The 18,662-nt window shown below is 36.2% G+C and overlaps 2 protein-coding genes across 2 annotated transcripts; both read right to left on the bottom strand.

Moving 5' to 3' along the window:
- Positions 1-302: 302 nt before the first annotated feature.
- On the bottom strand, positions 303-5,814 carry LOC120347753 (uncharacterized). Its single transcript, XM_039417831.2, has 4 exons — positions 5,706-5,814; positions 2,424-2,564; positions 1,657-1,764; positions 303-1,017 (listed from the first exon to the last, which is right to left on the bottom strand). Exons 1-4 carry the CDS (start codon positions 5,755-5,757, stop codon positions 911-913), a joined length of 408 nt encoding a protein of 135 aa, XP_039273765.2. The 5' UTR covers positions 5,758-5,814; the 3' UTR covers positions 303-910.
- Positions 5,815-11,515: 5,701 nt separating this feature from the next.
- LOC120347758 (uncharacterized) lies at positions 11,516-17,463 on the bottom strand. The gene is made up of 4 exons (XM_039417843.2): positions 17,409-17,463; positions 14,256-14,396; positions 12,674-12,775; positions 11,516-12,275 (listed from the first exon to the last, which is right to left on the bottom strand). Exons 1-4 carry the CDS (start codon positions 17,461-17,463, stop codon positions 12,190-12,192), a joined length of 384 nt encoding a protein of 127 aa, XP_039273777.2. The 3' UTR covers positions 11,516-12,189.
- Positions 17,464-18,662: the final 1,199 nt, after the last annotated feature.

Here is an 18,662-nt window from a genome sequence, read left to right as displayed (position 1 = left end):
TCGACTCCGAGCACACATGTCCACGTAACGCCGTTTGAGGATTGCATCATCCTTTTTTGTATGACTGCCATTTAAGTCTGGTCGCGTGTTCGTTGCTCTCCGTTTTATCTGTCCAATTCATGCATTTCTAGTGGAAAATAAAGTTCTCAATTTGCGTCATCGAACTAATGTGTGGAATCTCAACGCACGGAGCCGCCAGAGTGTCTGCAGACTACGCGAGCAAGAAACCATGCCGCTGCAACTCTACATATGCAACAAAGTGAGGAAACAATACTGTTCACTGGTAAGTAAGTTTATTTCGATTTCGTATTCAGCATAAAAGCTATTGATTAATGATAGAAATAAAAGAATTAGGATTAATTTTTTTAAACAAGAGAGCAAGGTCGAATCACGAAGGTCGCGCATCGATAATTTGAACGTACGAGCTAAAATAGTTCCTTTTTAATTAGAATAAAAGGTGCCAAGATGGCGGACACCGGAACTTGGTATGTGTACCAGGTTGGGGTTAGACCTTAATTTTCCTTATTTTAGTTCCATTACGAGTTCGGGGACTAGCCAAGTAACTCCCATATTCTTGTACCTAAAATTACGGCCTAACCTGGTACACATACTACGTCCCGGTGTCCGCCATCATGGTTCGCATACTTCGGGAGTACCGAATAAAACAGCAAAATATTTGGTGAAAATTACGCTTTGAATAAAAAGAAATAAAAAAGTACTCGTATTGTGTGAAATAAAATGAGCGGTAAAAAAATAAGACAGTATTATATGCCCATCACGGTGGGGGCAATTTAAATGCTGAACAAGGCCATATAAACATGCCTTAGCCTAACTGAACTAAAACTAAGAATTAAAATTGTCATAAAACTAGATTATCGGTATAAATGATAGGATTAGCAGTTTGTTTCTTTCAAGCAAAAATTTTCACAAAAATTCCCGTCACAAACATCATCAGAACGACGTTCAGTTTCACGATGGAAGATGCGCCGTTGCCGCTGCCGTCGCCGTTGCAGAGATCTGAAATTGAAGATAAGCATTTGCTGTCTCAGCATTATATTGTTGTTCTCGTTGGTATTTCTTCTCATCGTTATGTGTGAGTCGCTTTTCTCACCAACTACGGGACTAATTTCTTTGAAATTTTTAGTGGCTTAAGATTTATCTAGAAGAAGGCTTTTTCTTTTATTTATTTTCAAAATGTCTGTGGGTTCTATGGGATTCGTTTATTTTGTCCGATTGCGTCACCAAAAATTGCACACTATGTGACGGTTGTGCAATCGCGGCAGTCGTGAACATTGCTGTACCGGTAGTGATAGGTTGCATACCCGTACTACTTCGTTTTGGTCTTCGTGTATGTTTTTATCATAGGGAATAGTAAAAAGGCGAAGAGAGGAATTTGATGAAAAAGGTTGAGAGCCACCAATTTAAGGGATCATAAATAACAACTTTGAAACAAAGAAAACTTGAATGTTGCCACTTTGGTATGCGATCTCAGTATTACAAAACTACGTTGTACGTGATCCCACTTGCTTAACGTGATCCCAATCGCACGAGGACATTCTCATAGAAATCAGTTCCTAACCCTGTCATCGTTGGGTTAGGATTAATACTGAAATCACTAATATCGCATACCAAAGTAGCAACGCTTGAATCATTTACCTCTGCTACAGTAGCAATATTCCCCTTTTAATGCGGGATGATTTTCTTGAAAGCAGCGAAAACTTGTAGACCATCTACATCCACGAATTATAGTAGCTTCTTCATCGCCTGTAAGAGTATATGTATTAAGTTGTTCATGCAAAAATGTTGTGAACTGCTCGTATTAGGATAATGTAGTATTATTATGAAAGGTATTTGATCTGCTCAATATATCCGTTTTGGTTCCTGTCACAATATTCTTGTAGCCGATGCATACGAATATGGGTCATCTAAGCTCGCAGGCAGAGCGAGCGCTGAATGAATAGATTGTGTGAAACCTTTACTACACGAGGGCCAGAAACAAATAACTGACTGAAACCGCGAGCCGCGACTTTATCCCACATAGGCTTTCTAGTAGTTACAGACACAAATATTTTGGTTATTGGTCTTGTGACATGCGTTGTTTGCTTTGCACAAGCTCAGATATAGGCATTGCAATGCAAAGAAATTGGATTTGCTTGCAGATTAAACTAAAAACTCGTTTCGCATGCCGCACACCATTCGAAATGGCGCTTCTCCGTGGGCCGCACAAGTTTTCTTCGCGGGCTTCATTTGGCCCGCGGACCGCAGGTTGCACACCCCTGGTGTAAAACGCCCCCAGAATAGTTTACTGAAGAATACAGAAATACCGATACAGATAAGACTTGAATTCAATCCGGATCGATTACCGTTTTGAACAATATATCGATTCCATATTTTGTATGTTTATGAAGGAACATTTGCCTCACCGTTCACAAATCCAGTTCCCGTGTAGCAAGCAGCCCTTGTGTCATTAGAGGCATCTGGAGGAACATCACAAGTTGTAGTTGGAGTACGGTGGTTCACGATGTTGCAGTCAAAGCAGTCATAACATTTAATGCTGATAACTCCTAGAATAAAAAGAATAATGCTGCGTAAATTATCGGGTACCATTGAAAATAAATAAAAAAAGGCTTTCTAGGAACTTTTTCCATCTTCAGGTGTTAACATTTGAAATTGTTTGGTCTATTGGTTACAGGGGAAGGCCTTTTTTAAGCAAGAACAATCGCCCTTAGAACAAAAGAGTTTATGAGTTTAGTTCGCCATAGTTCAAAATATTAAGTCGATTCTTTGGACAAAGACACAGCTTTATTAGTCAAATATTTTTGTTGTTCGAGAATTCCACCGATCCCTCAATAAAATATAAAAGTTTGAGTGTCCAAAATCCATTAGAACCACCGTAAAAAGTTCGAGCCTAAACCTAAAAGCAAATATAAGAAAACATGTCATGAATTGCCCATGAAAGTATCACGTCAATCGTTATTTACAAATGTAGTAAATCTATGCTATGCTTCTTTATCGTCTCGGTGACCAAGTGGGCGTGGCCTCGCTATGAGCAAATTTCTTAAAGAGGGATAAATTCTTTGACGAACACAACAGTTTTATTCTCCAAGTTCGCAGCTTTAAAAAGTCAAATATGTGCTAGAATTGTCCATTGAAATGCAAATTTTTTTTATATATTAGTATGATGTCATAAACAATAAAAAAAAGTTTCACAATTGGCTCCATTTCGTTATGATTTTCAAGAGTTTTCTTCAAACGGAACTATAAAAATTACTGTCCTATACATCAAACGATTTTGCATCTTTAAAGCGTGATTGAAACAAAATCCCATTCAATAAATGATAATTGCTCTACAGATAATTTTAGAAAACGTTTTTGTTTCCATAACATCACCTAGCCTCATAATATTTGAAAACAAAAAACACGTTGTTACTTGCCAATTAATATTCCTGAGTAAATTAAAATTACATTATTTAATGACTCGGATGTTTTTACCGTTGGGAAATTTTATTAATGTCGCTATTGCTTCTTTGGGCATTTAATTAAAAAATTAGCCAGGTCAGTATTTGGGGCTCCCGAAGTATGCGAACCAAGATGGCGGACATCGGAATGTAATATGTGTACTAGGTTAGGGTTAGGCCATAATTTTAGGTATAAATACTACGCGAGGCTCTTGGCTAGTCTTCGAACTGATAATAGGACTAAAATAAGGAAAACTGGAAAAAAATTATCGCCTAACCCTAACCTGTTACCCATGTTACGTTCCGATGTCCGCCATCTTGGTTCGCATACTTCGGGAGCACCCAGTATTTTAATAAGTAAATAAATAAAAAATGGCTTTCTAGGAACTTTTTCCATCTTCAGGTGTTAACATTCGAAAGTGTTTGGTCAATTGGTTACAGGGAAAGGCCTTTTTTTAGGCAGGAACAATCGCCCTTAGAACAAAAGAATTTATGAGTTTAGTTCGCCATGGTTCAAAATATTAAGTCAATTCTTTAGACAAAGACACAGCTTTATTAGTCAAATATTTTTGTTCTTCGAGAATTCCACCGATCACTCAATAAAATATAAAAGTTTGTGTGTCGAAAATCCATTAGAACCACCGTAAAAATTCGAGCCTAAACCTAAAAGCAAATTTAGGGAAACATGTCATGAATTGCCCATGAAAGTATCACGTCAATTGTTATTTACAAATGTTGTGAATCTATGCTATGATTCTTTATAGTCTCGGTAGCCAAGTGGGCGTGGCCTCGCTATGAGCAAATTTCTTAACGGGGGGTAAATTCTTTGACGAACAAAACAGTTTTATTTTTAAGTGCGCTGATTTGAAAGTCAAATATTTGCTAGACATTTCCATTGAAATGCAAATTTTTTTATATATAAGTATGATGTCATAAACAATAAAAAAAGTTTCACAATTGGCTCCATTTTGTTAAGATTTTCAAGAGTTTTCTTCAAACGGAACTTTAAAAATTACTGTTCTATACATCAAACGATTTTGCATCTTTAAAGCGTGATTGAAATAAATCCAGAGCAATAAATGATAATTGATCTACAGATTATTTCGGTAAACGTTGTTGTTTCCATAACATCACCTAGCCTCACAATATTTGAAAACAAAAACACGTTGTTACTTGCCGATTAATATTCCTGAGTAAATTAAAATTACATTATTTGATGTCTCGGATGTTTTTACCGTTGGAAAATTTTATTAATGTCGCTATTGCTTCTTTGGGCATTTAAAAAATTAGCCAGGTCGGTATTTTAATAAGTAAACCAATAGCTCGCTTAAGTTTTTCTAACGAAGCCATGGCCTAGTATTGAGTACTTTGAGAACCTATGGCATAGGCTAATGTTGTGTCGGTGTAAAACCCAGCCCTTAGTATGTATATATCTAGACTACGGATATATTCCATGTCTTTTTGGTCATACAGCGTCTAACTAGTAGAAATTATCCATTTTCCAAACATAAATTCACCTTAAACTAATAGGCCTGTGTATTTAGAATACTTGATGATTTCAAAATCGAATATTTTTCAATCAAATCTTGAACATTTGCAAGATATTTAAAATATTACAAGAACGTAATTGTATGCGACCTCATTGTAATAATCTTAAAACACAGAATTAATTTATCATCAATAGCTCACTAGAAAAAAGGGCGCTCTCGTAGTACGTGATCCAAGATGGCGGACATCGGAAAGTAGTATTTGTGCCAGGTTAGGATTAGGCCATAATTTCATTCCAATTTTAGTTCTATTCAGAGTTTGGCGACTAGCCAAGTAATTCTCGTAGTATTTTTATCTGAAATTATGGCCTAGCCTGGTACACATACTGAGTTCCGGTGTCCGCCATCTTAGTTTACATACTACGGGAGTACCGAAAAATGAGACATCTGTCCGAATTTAAATATAAAAATATGGCTTCGATAAAAATTGACCTCGTCCTTCGACTGACAAAATATTAAACAAGATGGCGGCGATTAGAAATGATTGCATGAACCGACTCGAAATGCCCAGCCCTGGTCACAAATTGACGATTACTCAAAACACTTTTAAAACCAAATTCAATGCAGTATATTTACCCCATATTATTCCATTTATATATTTTTCTTAATTCAAACATAGCATTAGAAATCTAACATAGCATTAAAAAAGATAAGGTTTAACTCATTCTAAATATACGCAATTCAAAAGATGGATCCTTACCTGTGGTGAACACTGCGGCCAGAATAGCGCAAACGATGCCAAAGTTCCCCATATTTTGCAAGTAAAATTTGCAGTTGAGCGAAATTATGGTTATCTTAGGAATATAAAAAACCCTATAGGAAAACATATATTTTCACGAAATTATATAAAATTGCATAAGTTCTAATTTAATTATAACTAGGTGTTTGATCTGATCACGACTCTGACAAGCGTGCCTGGCTCTAAAAACGAGATGAGATCTATAAATCTCTATAAATCAATCCATACAAAATAGTAAAGTCTTGTTTGATATGAGCAAAACTCTTGATTCATTATCTCTTTCCTATTTTCCTCAGTGTCATGACTTAAACGTCAAATGAGTTATCTGAATACCTCCTTCTTGGTAAGCCTGTATGATTTGAGCTAACTCTTCATCCAACTTCGGTATCCAAAATGTTATGCCCTAAACGCCAAACGTGCCTTCTATATTCTCTCCGCTGACTCTTTTTTCTATCATTTTATTACGTCTCAGCCTTCTATAAAAAGATGACGTAAGGTATAAAACTCCCGTGGTTGAGCACTTATAATACGCATTGCCATTAGAGATGTAGCGTTGTAGTTGCTGTAAGATGTCCCAACTCCAAACAAGACTCTAGTAAACATCAACTTGGACATAGTAGTCTTCCAGTCAATTTCGAACTTAACTTAAAAACTCTAATATATTTTCTCTATATTTTGCTTAGCTATGAGATTGAATTAAAGTTAGGGGCATTGTAACATTCCTAGCATTCCATTGAATTATATGTCACAGTTTTCAAACTCTCAACCTGTTTCATTGAAATAGCCCACCCCCGTGTTTATACACGTAATTTGCGAATTCCCCATCCAAGATATATAAAACTGCCCATAATATAAAGTTCTCAGTAAGCATAAACACAGATTGAGACACACACCTTATTTCCACTATCATTTTATTGGACACTTTAAGGAACATAACGATCGTTTCAAATTATGTTGTTGTTATTGTTCTTATTTTACTTCGTCACCATCATTATTATAAAATCGCTTTTCTCTTCGAATACTGGACCAATTGTTTTGAAATTTTCAGTGGTTAAAGTTTGATTTTTTTCCAGAAGGCTATTACTTCTATTTATTCCTAAATTTCCTATGAATCCTATGAGATCTGATATTTTATTCAAAATTTCGCTGTTCTAAAATTTACTTATGGAAACACTGTTTTAAACTTATTTCAAGCGGTTGCGTGATAGAGCCTGCAGGTACGGTGCCGCTCAGTTACAGTACCACAGTAAAATTGGCTTATTCCTTTCGCGATCTTGCTACTGCAGTAATGTCAAATGTAGGTTTTTCAGTTAAATTTGATGTGTTTAATATGTTAAATTTGATGAGACCAAATTGAATTGAGTTTTTATATGCCAGAGAAGAACCGTTCCACGATCGAATAGCAGGCCTACAGTACAGCAACAGGTACTGTTAAGGTACCGTAGGCTACTGTACATCTGTGAATTATTACGCTCTCATCTTTTCGTTACAGTTCTAATGTAAACAAAATAAATCATTACCACAGGACATGGAAGAGCTATGACAGCCCCTGTACCGGTATTTGTACCCAAGTACTAGTAAGTCAGTTACCATAGCCATGTAGCTGTTTCACTGTTCAGATTCGTGCAGGATATCGTACCGAAAGCGTAGGGTAACCTATGGTTTTCGGTGAAGTGATGATAATATATTTCGTTTTATTCTAAGTGTCCATATATTTGAGCATAGCTTTCTTGTTGCTTTCATTTTAGCAAGCTAACGTATGCCATCTAGCTACAACCATACTCGACAGATTCAGTTTAGATTTATTATCCATGTAACCGCGGAGCTTTGGAGTCAAAGTCTACTAGGGTCGTATTTTCAGATCGGATAGCCGGAGTCGTGTTTTCAAACTCGTAAGAGTCAAAATTACGAATCCGGAGAGTCGACACTGCAGACATTATATGGTTGGTATAATAAATCTAATGGAAATGTATCTCTAATTTTCATCGCTCGAAGATAAAGAAGAAAGCTATTATTTCTTTTTTCAATTTTTTTTTCTGGATTCTCGAAAATTACCGATATTGTATTCCAAATTTTGTGGATTTTAACACTCGGTACAATTACCTAAACCAGTGGTTCTCAAACGATGGGGCGCGCCCCACTAGATGAGGAGAGGCTACGGTCTAGATAACTTTTTGAGGGGACGCGAAGCTAATTAAACAGAAAAATATTATTTGTTTGATCGTGCCCTCCTAATTTTGGATATTTTGTTTTTTATTTTGGATATTTACGTTCCATCCACGTATTTTCAACGTGTTTTTCACTTTCGCCATACTATCTGTTATTTGTAGCTTATTGTTAGCTAGTTGTTTTTGAAGTGGGGCCCGAGACTTGACAGATTTTAAAAAGAGGCGCAACTTTTAAAGTTTGGAACCACTGACCTCAACAATGAGAAGGAATTTCCAGACATATATTTTTGGTCATTCGACTTTCCGTTTCCAAAAATTTGAGTATTACTTACTTGCTATCAAACACAGTCATCATTTGCGTACAAATACAGGTTCAAAATACAAGCAATATGAAAAATTATCAATATATCAAAACGTAAACATAATGTGCATAATCATGCGTGAAAAGTTTTCATGTGTGACAGCGATAACGTATGACTCGGTAAAAAATTACCATAAAACTGAATTAATAGAAAAATTATCAAGTTGGTTGACAGTTTTTTGCTTTCAAGCGAACATTTTTGCAAGAATTCCCGCCAGAAATATCATCAGAACGACGTCAATATATCAAAGGTAAGGCCATAATTTTATTCCAATTTTCCTTATTTTAGCTTAATACGAGTTTGGCGACTAGCCAAGTGACTCTCGTATTATTTGCTGCTGAAATTATGGCCTATCCTGGTACAAATACTACGTTCCGGTGTCCTTCATCTTGCTTCACATACTACAGGAGTACCGAAAAAAAGAGTCACCTGTCCGAATTCAGTTATATAAATATGGCTTCGATAAAAAAATTGACCTCGTCCTTCGACTGACAAAAAATTAAAAATTATTGCATGAACCGACTCGAAATGCCCGTCCCTGGTCACAAATTGACGATTACGAAAAACGATTTCAAAAACAAATTCAATGTGATATAGTTACCCCATATTATTCCATTTATATATTTTTTCTAATCTAACATGGCGTTAAAAAAGAATGGTAAATTTTTTATCTCATTTCAAATATACGTAATTCAAAAGATGGTTTCTTACCTGTGGTGAACACTGCGGCCAGAATAGCACAAACGATAACAAAGTTTCCCATATTTTTGCAAGCGAAATTTGAAGTTTAACGAAATTGTGATTATCTTGGGAATATAATTAACTTTATAATTAAATATTTAATTTTACGAAATTATATAAAATTGCATACGTTCTAATATATTTATAACTAGGTGTTCGATCTGATCGCGACTCTGACAAGCGTGCCTGGCACTGAAAACGAGATGAGATCTATAAATCTCCTCTTTTTCTCTATAATTTCATTGTGCATCAATCCATACAAAATAGTAAAGTCTTGTTTGATATGAGCAAAACTCTTGATTCATTATTTCTTTCATATGTTTCAGTCTTCCTGTGTTTCCGCAGTGTCATACGTCAAACGTGTTTTCTGAATACCGCCTTCTTGTTTAAGCCTGTACGATCTGAGCTAACTCTTCATCCAACTTCGGTATCCAAAATGTTATGCCCTAAACCCCAATCGTGCCTTCTATATTCTCTCCGCTGCCTCTTTTTTCTATCATTTTATTACGTCTCAGCCTTCTATAAAAAGATGACGTAAGGTATAAAACTCCCGTGGTTGAGCACTTATAATACGCATTGCCATTAGAGATGTAGCGTTGTAGTTGCTGTAAGATGTCCCAACTCCAAACAAGACTCTAGTAAAGCATCAACTTAGACGTAGTAGTCTTCCAGTCAATTTCGAACTTAACTTAAAAACTCTAATATATTTTCTTCATATTTCGCTTAGCTATTTAACATGTTATTCAATTAAAGTTAGGGGCATTGTAACATTCCTAGCGTTCCATTGAATTATATGTCACAGTTTTCAAACTCTCAACCTGTTTCATTGAAATAACCCACCCCCGTGTTTATCTACGTAATTTGCGAATTCCCCTTCCAAGATATATAAAACTGCCCATAATATAAAGTTCTCAGTAAGCATAAACACAGATTGAGACACACACCTTATTTCTACTATCATTTTATTGGACACTTTGAGGGACATAACGAACGTTTCAAATTATGTTGTTGTTATTGTTTTTATTTTACTTGTCACCATCATTATTGGACACGAAGTGGACATAACGATCGTTTCAATATTATGTTGTTGTTGTTCTTGTTCTTTGACACGTTTTTTAAAAGTCGCTTTTCTCTTCGAATACTGGACCAATTGCTTTGAAATTTTCAGTGGTTAAAGATTAATTTTTTCGCTAGAAGGCTATTACTTTTATTTATTTCCAAATTTTGCGTGAATTCTATGAAATTTGATATTTCGTCTAAAATTTTGCTGTATTATTTTTTATCCATGGGAACACGGATTTTAGTGAGTGTCATGACTGGCTGTACGTTTTGATTCTGCAAAATTCTTGCTACTGGAAATTCAGAACTTTTTTGAGGGTACCGGTAGCGTCAAAGGTACCGGTAGGGACTGATTCGCTCTGGTCTAACGTGTCCATATATTTGTGCGTAGCTCTCTCGTTATAAAATCGCTTTTCTCTTCGAATACTGGACCAATTGTTTTGAAATTTTCAGTGGTTAAAGTTTGATTTTTTTCCAGAAGGCTATTACTTCTATTTATTCCTAAATTTCCTATGAATCCTATTAGATTTGATATTTTATTTAAAATTTCGCTGTTCTAAAATTTACTTATGGAAACACTGTTTTAAACTTATTTCACGCGGTTGCGTGATCGAACCTGCAGGTACGGTACTGCTCAGTTACAGTACCACAGTAAAATTGGCTTATTCCTTTCGCGATCTTGCTACTGCAGTAATGTCAAATGTAGGTTTTTTAGTTGAATTTGATGTGTTTAATATGTTAAATTTGATGAGACCAAATTGAATTGAGTTTTTATATGCCAGAGAAAAACCGTTCCACGATCGAATAGCAGGCCTACAGTACAGCAACAGGTACTGGTAAGGTACGGTACCTCTGTGAATTATTACGCTCTCACCTTTTCGTTACAGTTCTGATGTAAACAACATAAATCATTACCACAGGACATGGAAGAGCTATGACAGCCCCTGTACCGGTATTTGTACCCAAGTACTAGTAAGTCAGTTACCATAGCCATGTAGCTGTTTCACTGTTCAGATTCGTGCAGGATATCGTACTGGAAGCGTAGGGTAACCTATGGTTTTCGGTGAAGTGCTAATAATATATATTTTGTTTTATTCTAAGTGTCCATATATTTGAGCATAGCTTTCTTGTTGCTTTCATTTTAGCAAGCTAACGTATGCCATCTAGCGACAACCATATTCGACAGATTCAGTTTAGATTTATTATCAATGTAACCGCGGAGCTTTGGAGTCAAAGTTTACTAGGGTCGTATTTTCAGATCGGATAGCCGGAGTCGTATTTTCAAACTCGTAAGAGTCAAAATTACGAATCCGGAGAATCGAAACTGCAGACATTATATGGTTGGTATAATAAATCTAATGAAAATAGATCTCGAATTTTCATCGCTCGAAGATAAAGAAGAAAGCTATTATTTTTTGTTTTTCAATTTTTTTTTCTGGATTCTCGAAAAATACCGATATTGTATTCCAAATTTTGTGGACTTTAACACTCGGTACAATTACCTAAACCAGTGGTTCTCAAACGATGGGGCGCGCCCCACTAGATGAGGAGAGGCTACGGTTTAGATAACTTTTTTAGGGGACGCGAAGCTAATTAAACAGAAAAATATTATTTGTTTGGTCGTGCCCTCCTAATTTTGGATATTTTGTTTTTATTTTATTTTGGATATTTACGTTCCATCCACGTATTTTCAACGTGTTTTCCACTTTCGCCATACTATCTGTTATTTGTAGCTTATTGTTAGCTAGTTGTTTTTGAGGTGGCCCGAGGCTCGAGTTGACAGATTTTAAAAAGGGGCGCAACTTTGAAAGTTTGAGAACCACTGACCTCAACAATTAGAAGAAATTTCCAGACATCCAATTTTGGTCATTTGATTTTCGTGTTCAAAAATTTGAGCATTTCTTACTTGTTATCAAACACAGCCATCATGTGCGTACAAATACAGGTTCAAAATACAAGCAATATGAGAAATTATCAATATATCAAAACCTAAACATAATGTGCATAATCATGCGTGAAAAGTTTTCATATGTGACAGCAATAAGACCGGGTAAAAAATTACCATAAAACTGAATTAATAGAAAAATTAATAAGTTGGTTGACAGTTTGTTGCTTTCAAGCGTAGATTTTTGCAAGAATTCCCGTCAGAAATATCATCAGAACGACGTTCAATTTCACGATAGAAGCTTCGTTGCAGAGATCTGTAATGAATGACAGGTATTACGGCACCGGGTCTAAACTAGTGGGCCACTTCTGGGCCACACAAAAGTTTTCTGTGGATTCTAAACCTATTATAAATTGCTAGAGTGATTGATAAGTTATTTAGATTTATAGTTTGATTATGGTAAAGCAATGAATGATGATGCCTGGTTCTTGATACTGCGTGGTAATTCTCATTTCAATTATTAAAGTGGAAGTGTGTTTTTCTTGTAGTTTTTCTCTGCTGCAAACGTTGACGGGCAACAATTTTTTTTGTGCAACAAAAGTGGGCCTTGACAGAAAAAACTTGAAAACCACTGTATTAGCGGAACATACAGGCGTTTACTAGAAAACAAAAAATCCTAAATTAAAGTTTCAAACAAAAGAAAAAGTTGATTACCTTTGTTGCAATAACAATATTCTCCGCTCAAAAAGACATGAGTTTCTTGCTGACAGAATTCAGCTGTAGACCAACCACACCCTCGAGCTATAGTTTGAACGCCTGTAAGAGTTAATATTTTCTAATTAGACCAGCAAAAGTGGACACGATAGCTTATTATTTGGGTTGGGTTGCTATCACAGGTAAAATATCTGTGCTCAATTTCCATGACCACCGCCTCACTCAATAAGTAATGATTGGGTAGATAACCGAGATTGTGGTTTTTCCAAAACCCCTCACCTAGAAGTGACTGCTTGTATAATGACGTAATATGACGCTTAATCGTGCCTTTTGCTTCGAACAAGGATAGATAAAAGCAGTCGCTGATATCTAACAACATCTGATATATAACAAGAATCTCTCTACAGAATCACTTCGCTGTCGAACTTATCAGGTATACAATCGAGAATTGTTTCATCTGTCTCGGTTGGTTCATTTTGTGAAAGGATTGTTGATAGCAAGCCAGGAAAAGTCAGTTTTCAATAAATCGTTAAACAATAGAGTAAAATGGTATTGGGTAAAACGTAAGAATTCATGTCTCACTGCAAATGTCGCAAAATTCCATTTAAAAAAAATGTTGGATTTTTTGGGGGTTGGCATAGCCCCTTCCCCCCTAAAAATTGCCGGTTGTACAGAGCCTTGTCTGAAACGTGTCGGAGTTTGAGTTGTTTTGATTGAGGAAAAAAATCCGAATTTTGCACACAAATTAAATAAGAATCTTTAGTCTATAGCGCGTTTTTAAAGTCTATTTTAGCAGGCGCACATGATCCTATGTACCAAGCCCCGGCAACACTCAAAATAATAAAATTGGTATTGAGAATATCGGTCAGAGACCGAAGACTTATCGATCGCAAGTTAGGGAATTGTCCAAAACAGCGCTCTCACTCCATAGTGACACCTTGCGTATCGCGTGCATCAGACAGACAGACAAATACCTATCAACATAATTACCGATTAAAATCGATAAGTAATTATCAAGTTGGGTTGTATCTGGGGTTGGGAATGCAGACATTCCTTGGAAATGTAAGTTTCAAATCATTCCTAACCCGGAAGCCTAGCTGGAAAATAACTGATTCCTTATTTTAAAACGTGGCGTTTTTTTTTTAAATCTCGCATTTCTTCATCTGCGGCAGGGGCTTTGTACAAAACATCCAGCGCACATACGTCAAAGTTTTTGTTGACGAGTTTGAAACTTGAGTACGAGTCAAAATTTCCTGAACCCGAGAGTCGATTGTTAATTTTCCCCGATTCGACAGCTCTGAGATTATTTGGTACTCATGTAAATTGTGAACCAAGATGGCGGACACCGGAACGTAGTATGTTTACCAGGGTAGGGTTGGGCCATTACTTCAGGTACAAATACTACGGGAGTCACTTGGCTAGTCCCCGAACTTTTAATAGAACTAAAAGAAGAAAAATTGGAGTAAAATTATGTCCTAACCTGGTACACATACTACGTTCCGGTGTCCGCCATCTTGATTCACATACTACGGGTGCGGCGATTATTTTATTTTTTTCAAGTTATAAAATGCATTTGCCTCACCGTTCACTTTTCCCGTTCCTTTGGAGCAAGCACCCTTCGCATTACTGGGGGCAGTTTGAGGAGGTTCAGCACAAGTTGTGATTGGGGTACTGCTGTCCACGGTGTCGCAGTCAAAGCAGCTGTAACATTTAATGCCGTTTCCTAGAAAATAATCAGAATTTACAACTTCTGGCAGTGATGGCTTTTTGGGGGAAGGGGTAATGAGAGTGTTGCGTCTTCACGCATACTCGCATGCTTTCTGGGACGGGCTAGTTAACACTATTGAGGGGTATTTCTGAAAAGAAATCAAAGTCATTATACGTTACTTTATATTGAGGATATGCAATCTGTGCCTACTTCAGTTACGTTCCGGTGTCCGCCATTTTGGTACGCATACTTCAGGAGCGCTGAATTTATAGTTCAACTATTTACGTTCTCAAGGAATTAGAGTTCCTCAGTAACGTCTGAAATACTTTATTTATCATTGTACAATTTAAAGAGAAAAATAAATATTAAGACCGACTCCATTGTATTATGCTTTTTGTATACACCAGGGGTGTAGTCTTGAGTAGTCGATCACGTCTGATGTTGAGTGAGTTTAACAACATACCCCCAAAAATGTGGGTTTTATGCAGCGCCTGTTGTGTGTTTTAAAACAGTACGACTACAGTACTGTACATACACCAAATACGATATACACATACAGTATTTGAGTATGGGCACAAAGCAAAACTTTTATTGATTTGTTATCAAATATTTGCGTTGCTTGGTAATTCGAGTTGCCCAGTAATAAAATCTCGCGTGTCAAATCAACATGGAACCACCATAAGAACGGTATTTATACACGGACCAACGGTTCGCGCTTTTCGAGAGTCGATTATGTATAAATAAAACTTTGTTAGCTGATAATAAGCGCGATGCTGACCGGGTTAGCATAATTCATATTACGTTCCGGTGTCCGCTATTTTGGTACGCATACTTCGGGAGCGCAATTTATGGGTCAAATATTTACGTTCTCAAGAAATTCGAGTTCCTCAATAAAGTCTAAAATACTTTATTTAGCATTGTATAATCTGAAGAACAAAATATATTAAGATCGACTCCATTGTATTATGCTTTTTGTTGAACGAAGCTATAAAATTACTGTCGTATACAGCAGGAGTGACCAACAAGTCGATCTTCACGTCTCGAGTAGTCGATCACGTCTGATGTTGAGTGAATTACTTACCTTGAACGGGTTTTATGCAGCGCTTGTTGTGTGTTTTAAAACAGTACGAATACAGTACTGTACATACACCAAATACGATATACACATACAGTATTTGAGTATGGGCACAAAGCAAAACTTTTATCGATTTGTTATCAAATATTTGCGTTGCTTAGGAATTCGAGTCGCCCAGTAATAAAGTATAAAATCTTGAAGCTATAAAAAATACTGTGGCAACGGCTGGGCATCGAAGAGCGAAATACATAGACAAATGTTTGCGTTAATGGTAAAAATTCCAGGTACTCGCTGAATATATTTAAACATTTCCATCATAAAATAAATACCAAAACGATCTAGTCGGCATTATACATCCCTCAAATGAAATAAAGACCAAACAAAGAGGGTCATCTAGGCGTTTTTACTAATTCATGAAATTTTTTTTATGGGTGATATCGACGCAAGCAAGCTGTCGTTAACGAAATAAAACATAAGGATGTGTATAAAACATGTTTCATTCTTTTCATTCAAATATTAATATTACAGTTCAGGTCAGTGGTTCTCAACCGGTGGGGCGCGCTCCACAATTGGGGTGTAAACATATTTTTTTGAGGGGTGTGGAACTAATTAAAAACATAAATCTTTTTTAGATTTGATTTTGCCCGCCTTATTTTGGATATTTCATTTCTTTATTTTGGACATTTACGTTCCATCCACGTATTTTCAACTTCTTTTTTTGAATAAAATATACTATCGCCTTACTATCTGTTATGTTTAGCTCTTTTTTAGATAGTTATTTTTGAGTTGTGGCGCGAGACTTGATTGTATTAGTCCCACACTAAAGACACATATTTTGTTGATGAGTAAGCGATTGTATTCGGTGTTTTCCGCACATGCGTGCGGCCCATCGGGGGCCAATGGAGATATCTTACCTCGGGGTATGAGTAAATCAATAATTTTACTTTAATGAAACTCTCCTCTCGCTAATTTTGAAACTTTTGTTTCGGTATTGTGCAAACATGATTAACCCCGTACAACCTTTAAGCAAGGCCGATTTGACCGATTTTATCAAATTGGGCCCCTCACCTTGAAGGGGCCGCGCGCTGTATTGTGAGGTTCAAAATACTACTGAAAACGTAAAATGAAATAATTTCTCCCATAATATTAATTTCTTATGCGTGGTAAATTATCGTTATGTCACCATTAGCAATTAAATTCTTCTGTTCTGCGTTATTTCAGAAATCCAGATTAACGTTTTTGTACTGTCTTCTAAAAAAGACTTTGACTGAAAACATTTTGAATGCTTTTGCTAATAAAAAGGCTAGAAAAGTCTTTTTCTGAAAGAGTATAATGTAATTGCCTATTTTGCCTTTCTTAATGTTAACAGTAAAACAATAACAACATCGACTGTGCCTTAAATTTGTTTTATAGAAAGTATTAAATGTCTTTTTTTGGTTTGTATTTATGTTTTTTTATGAAATATAAAGACCCATCAATTTTACTATGAAAAGTAGGGGCCGCTGGGATTTCTAATTGGGTCCCGCAGTTCCTGGTGCTTTTAAGTTGATATCAAGTATGTCAGCTTGGCGGTTCTCGCATCGTTCTAAGCTCTAGTCATACGGTTGAATTACTCTTTGCGGGTCGCATCGCATGGGGGACGGCTATGTGCCAGAGAATTACTAGACTACACGCCCTCCGTAGGGTGATTCACATGACCGCTGTGACTGGTTACGGCTTCCTCAACCACCAAGTATATGTAACTGAAACAAATAGCAGGTCAACTACTCCCAAACCCGACTTGGATTGATAACTCCACGAGATTCGTCATATAGATAAGCCGTCTTATCGACTTACTCTCTTCTGAGATGAATATGGAAATCTTATTCTGAAAATCAAAACTGAACATCGTAGTAAAGAAGAACAAAGCCCTTCATCGTGCTTTAAATATAATTCAAATGCTGGTTTCTTACCTGTAGTAGTAAACACTACGGCCAGAATGGCGCAAACGATGCCAAAGTTTCTCATTGTTACAAGCAAAACTTCGAAGAAACAACAAATTGTATTTATCTTAGAAATATAATGTAACCTCATATAAGAAAAAAAAAAAAATTTCACGGAAAACAGAAAATTTGTCAAAGCTATTTATTTTTACAAAGAATAACTTGAACAAAGTTTTTTGAAGGCATGTGTTATATTACACATAATGTTTCAGAAATCAAATAGAACCTAAAAGGTTTCAAGCAAAAACCTAAAAAAAATTAAAACGTTCCGAAAAAGTAACAAGAGAGCTATGCTCAAATATATGGACACGTGGAGTCACATAATTTTTTAATGACGTCATAGCGAAAAAAAAAGTAATAGCCTTCTGGAGAAAATTTTTATCTTTAACCACTGAAAATTTCAAAGCAATTGGTCCAGTATTCGAAGAGAAAAGCGACTTTTTAAAAACGTGTCAAAGAACAACAACAACAACAACATAATATTGAAACGATCGTTATGTCCACTACGTGTCCAATAAGTAAGCACGCATTTTATTCATGATCTCGTCTGACCTTCAAATTTTCTACTTTTCTAGCGACCACCTTGTATAACTAGGTGTTCGATCTGAGCTCAACTCTGAGAAGCGTGATGCTATTCTATAGGAGGTAAATTCGTTATTCAAATGTCTCCTACTTATGAGTACATTTGTTTAAAATTGCGTAAGTTCTGTACAATCTAAGGTAAGCTTGATTCAATAGTTGTCTGCTCTGCTCGGTATCCACAGTGCCATGCGCTAAACTTCAATTGTGCAATCTATATATCTTTTTGTATCATTTTATTGTGCATCGCCCGTTGACAAAATTGTTTAGGCCTGCATGATCTGAGCGAAACTGTTGATTTAATATATGTTCTCTATGTTCCAGTATTCGCAGTGTCATGATTTAAACAGTCAAATGGGTTATCCATATATCTCCTCGCCTTGTTATCATTCAATTCGGCATCGACATTTAACAAATTTATCTGAGAAAAACTCTTATTATCTGTTCTATATGTTACAGCCTTCTCGGAGTCATGACTTGAACGTCAAATGGGTTACCTACATATACGAGATATTCTCGCATTTCTATCATTTACTTCGGCATCAACTGTTAACTAAATTTATTCAAAATTGCAAAAGTTCTTCTTTATCTGAGCAAAAATCTGTTTTCTCTGCTCGGTCTCCATCGCGTGTGTGGTACCCTAAA

This window comes from Styela clava, chromosome 1 (assembly GCF_964204865.1).
Source record: "Styela clava chromosome 1, kaStyClav1.hap1.2, whole genome shotgun sequence".
NCBI lineage: Eukaryota > Metazoa > Chordata > Ascidiacea > Stolidobranchia > Styelidae > Styela > Styela clava.
Note: the sequence above shows the minus strand (reverse complement) of the source record. Positions and strands in the feature narration are given on the sequence as shown.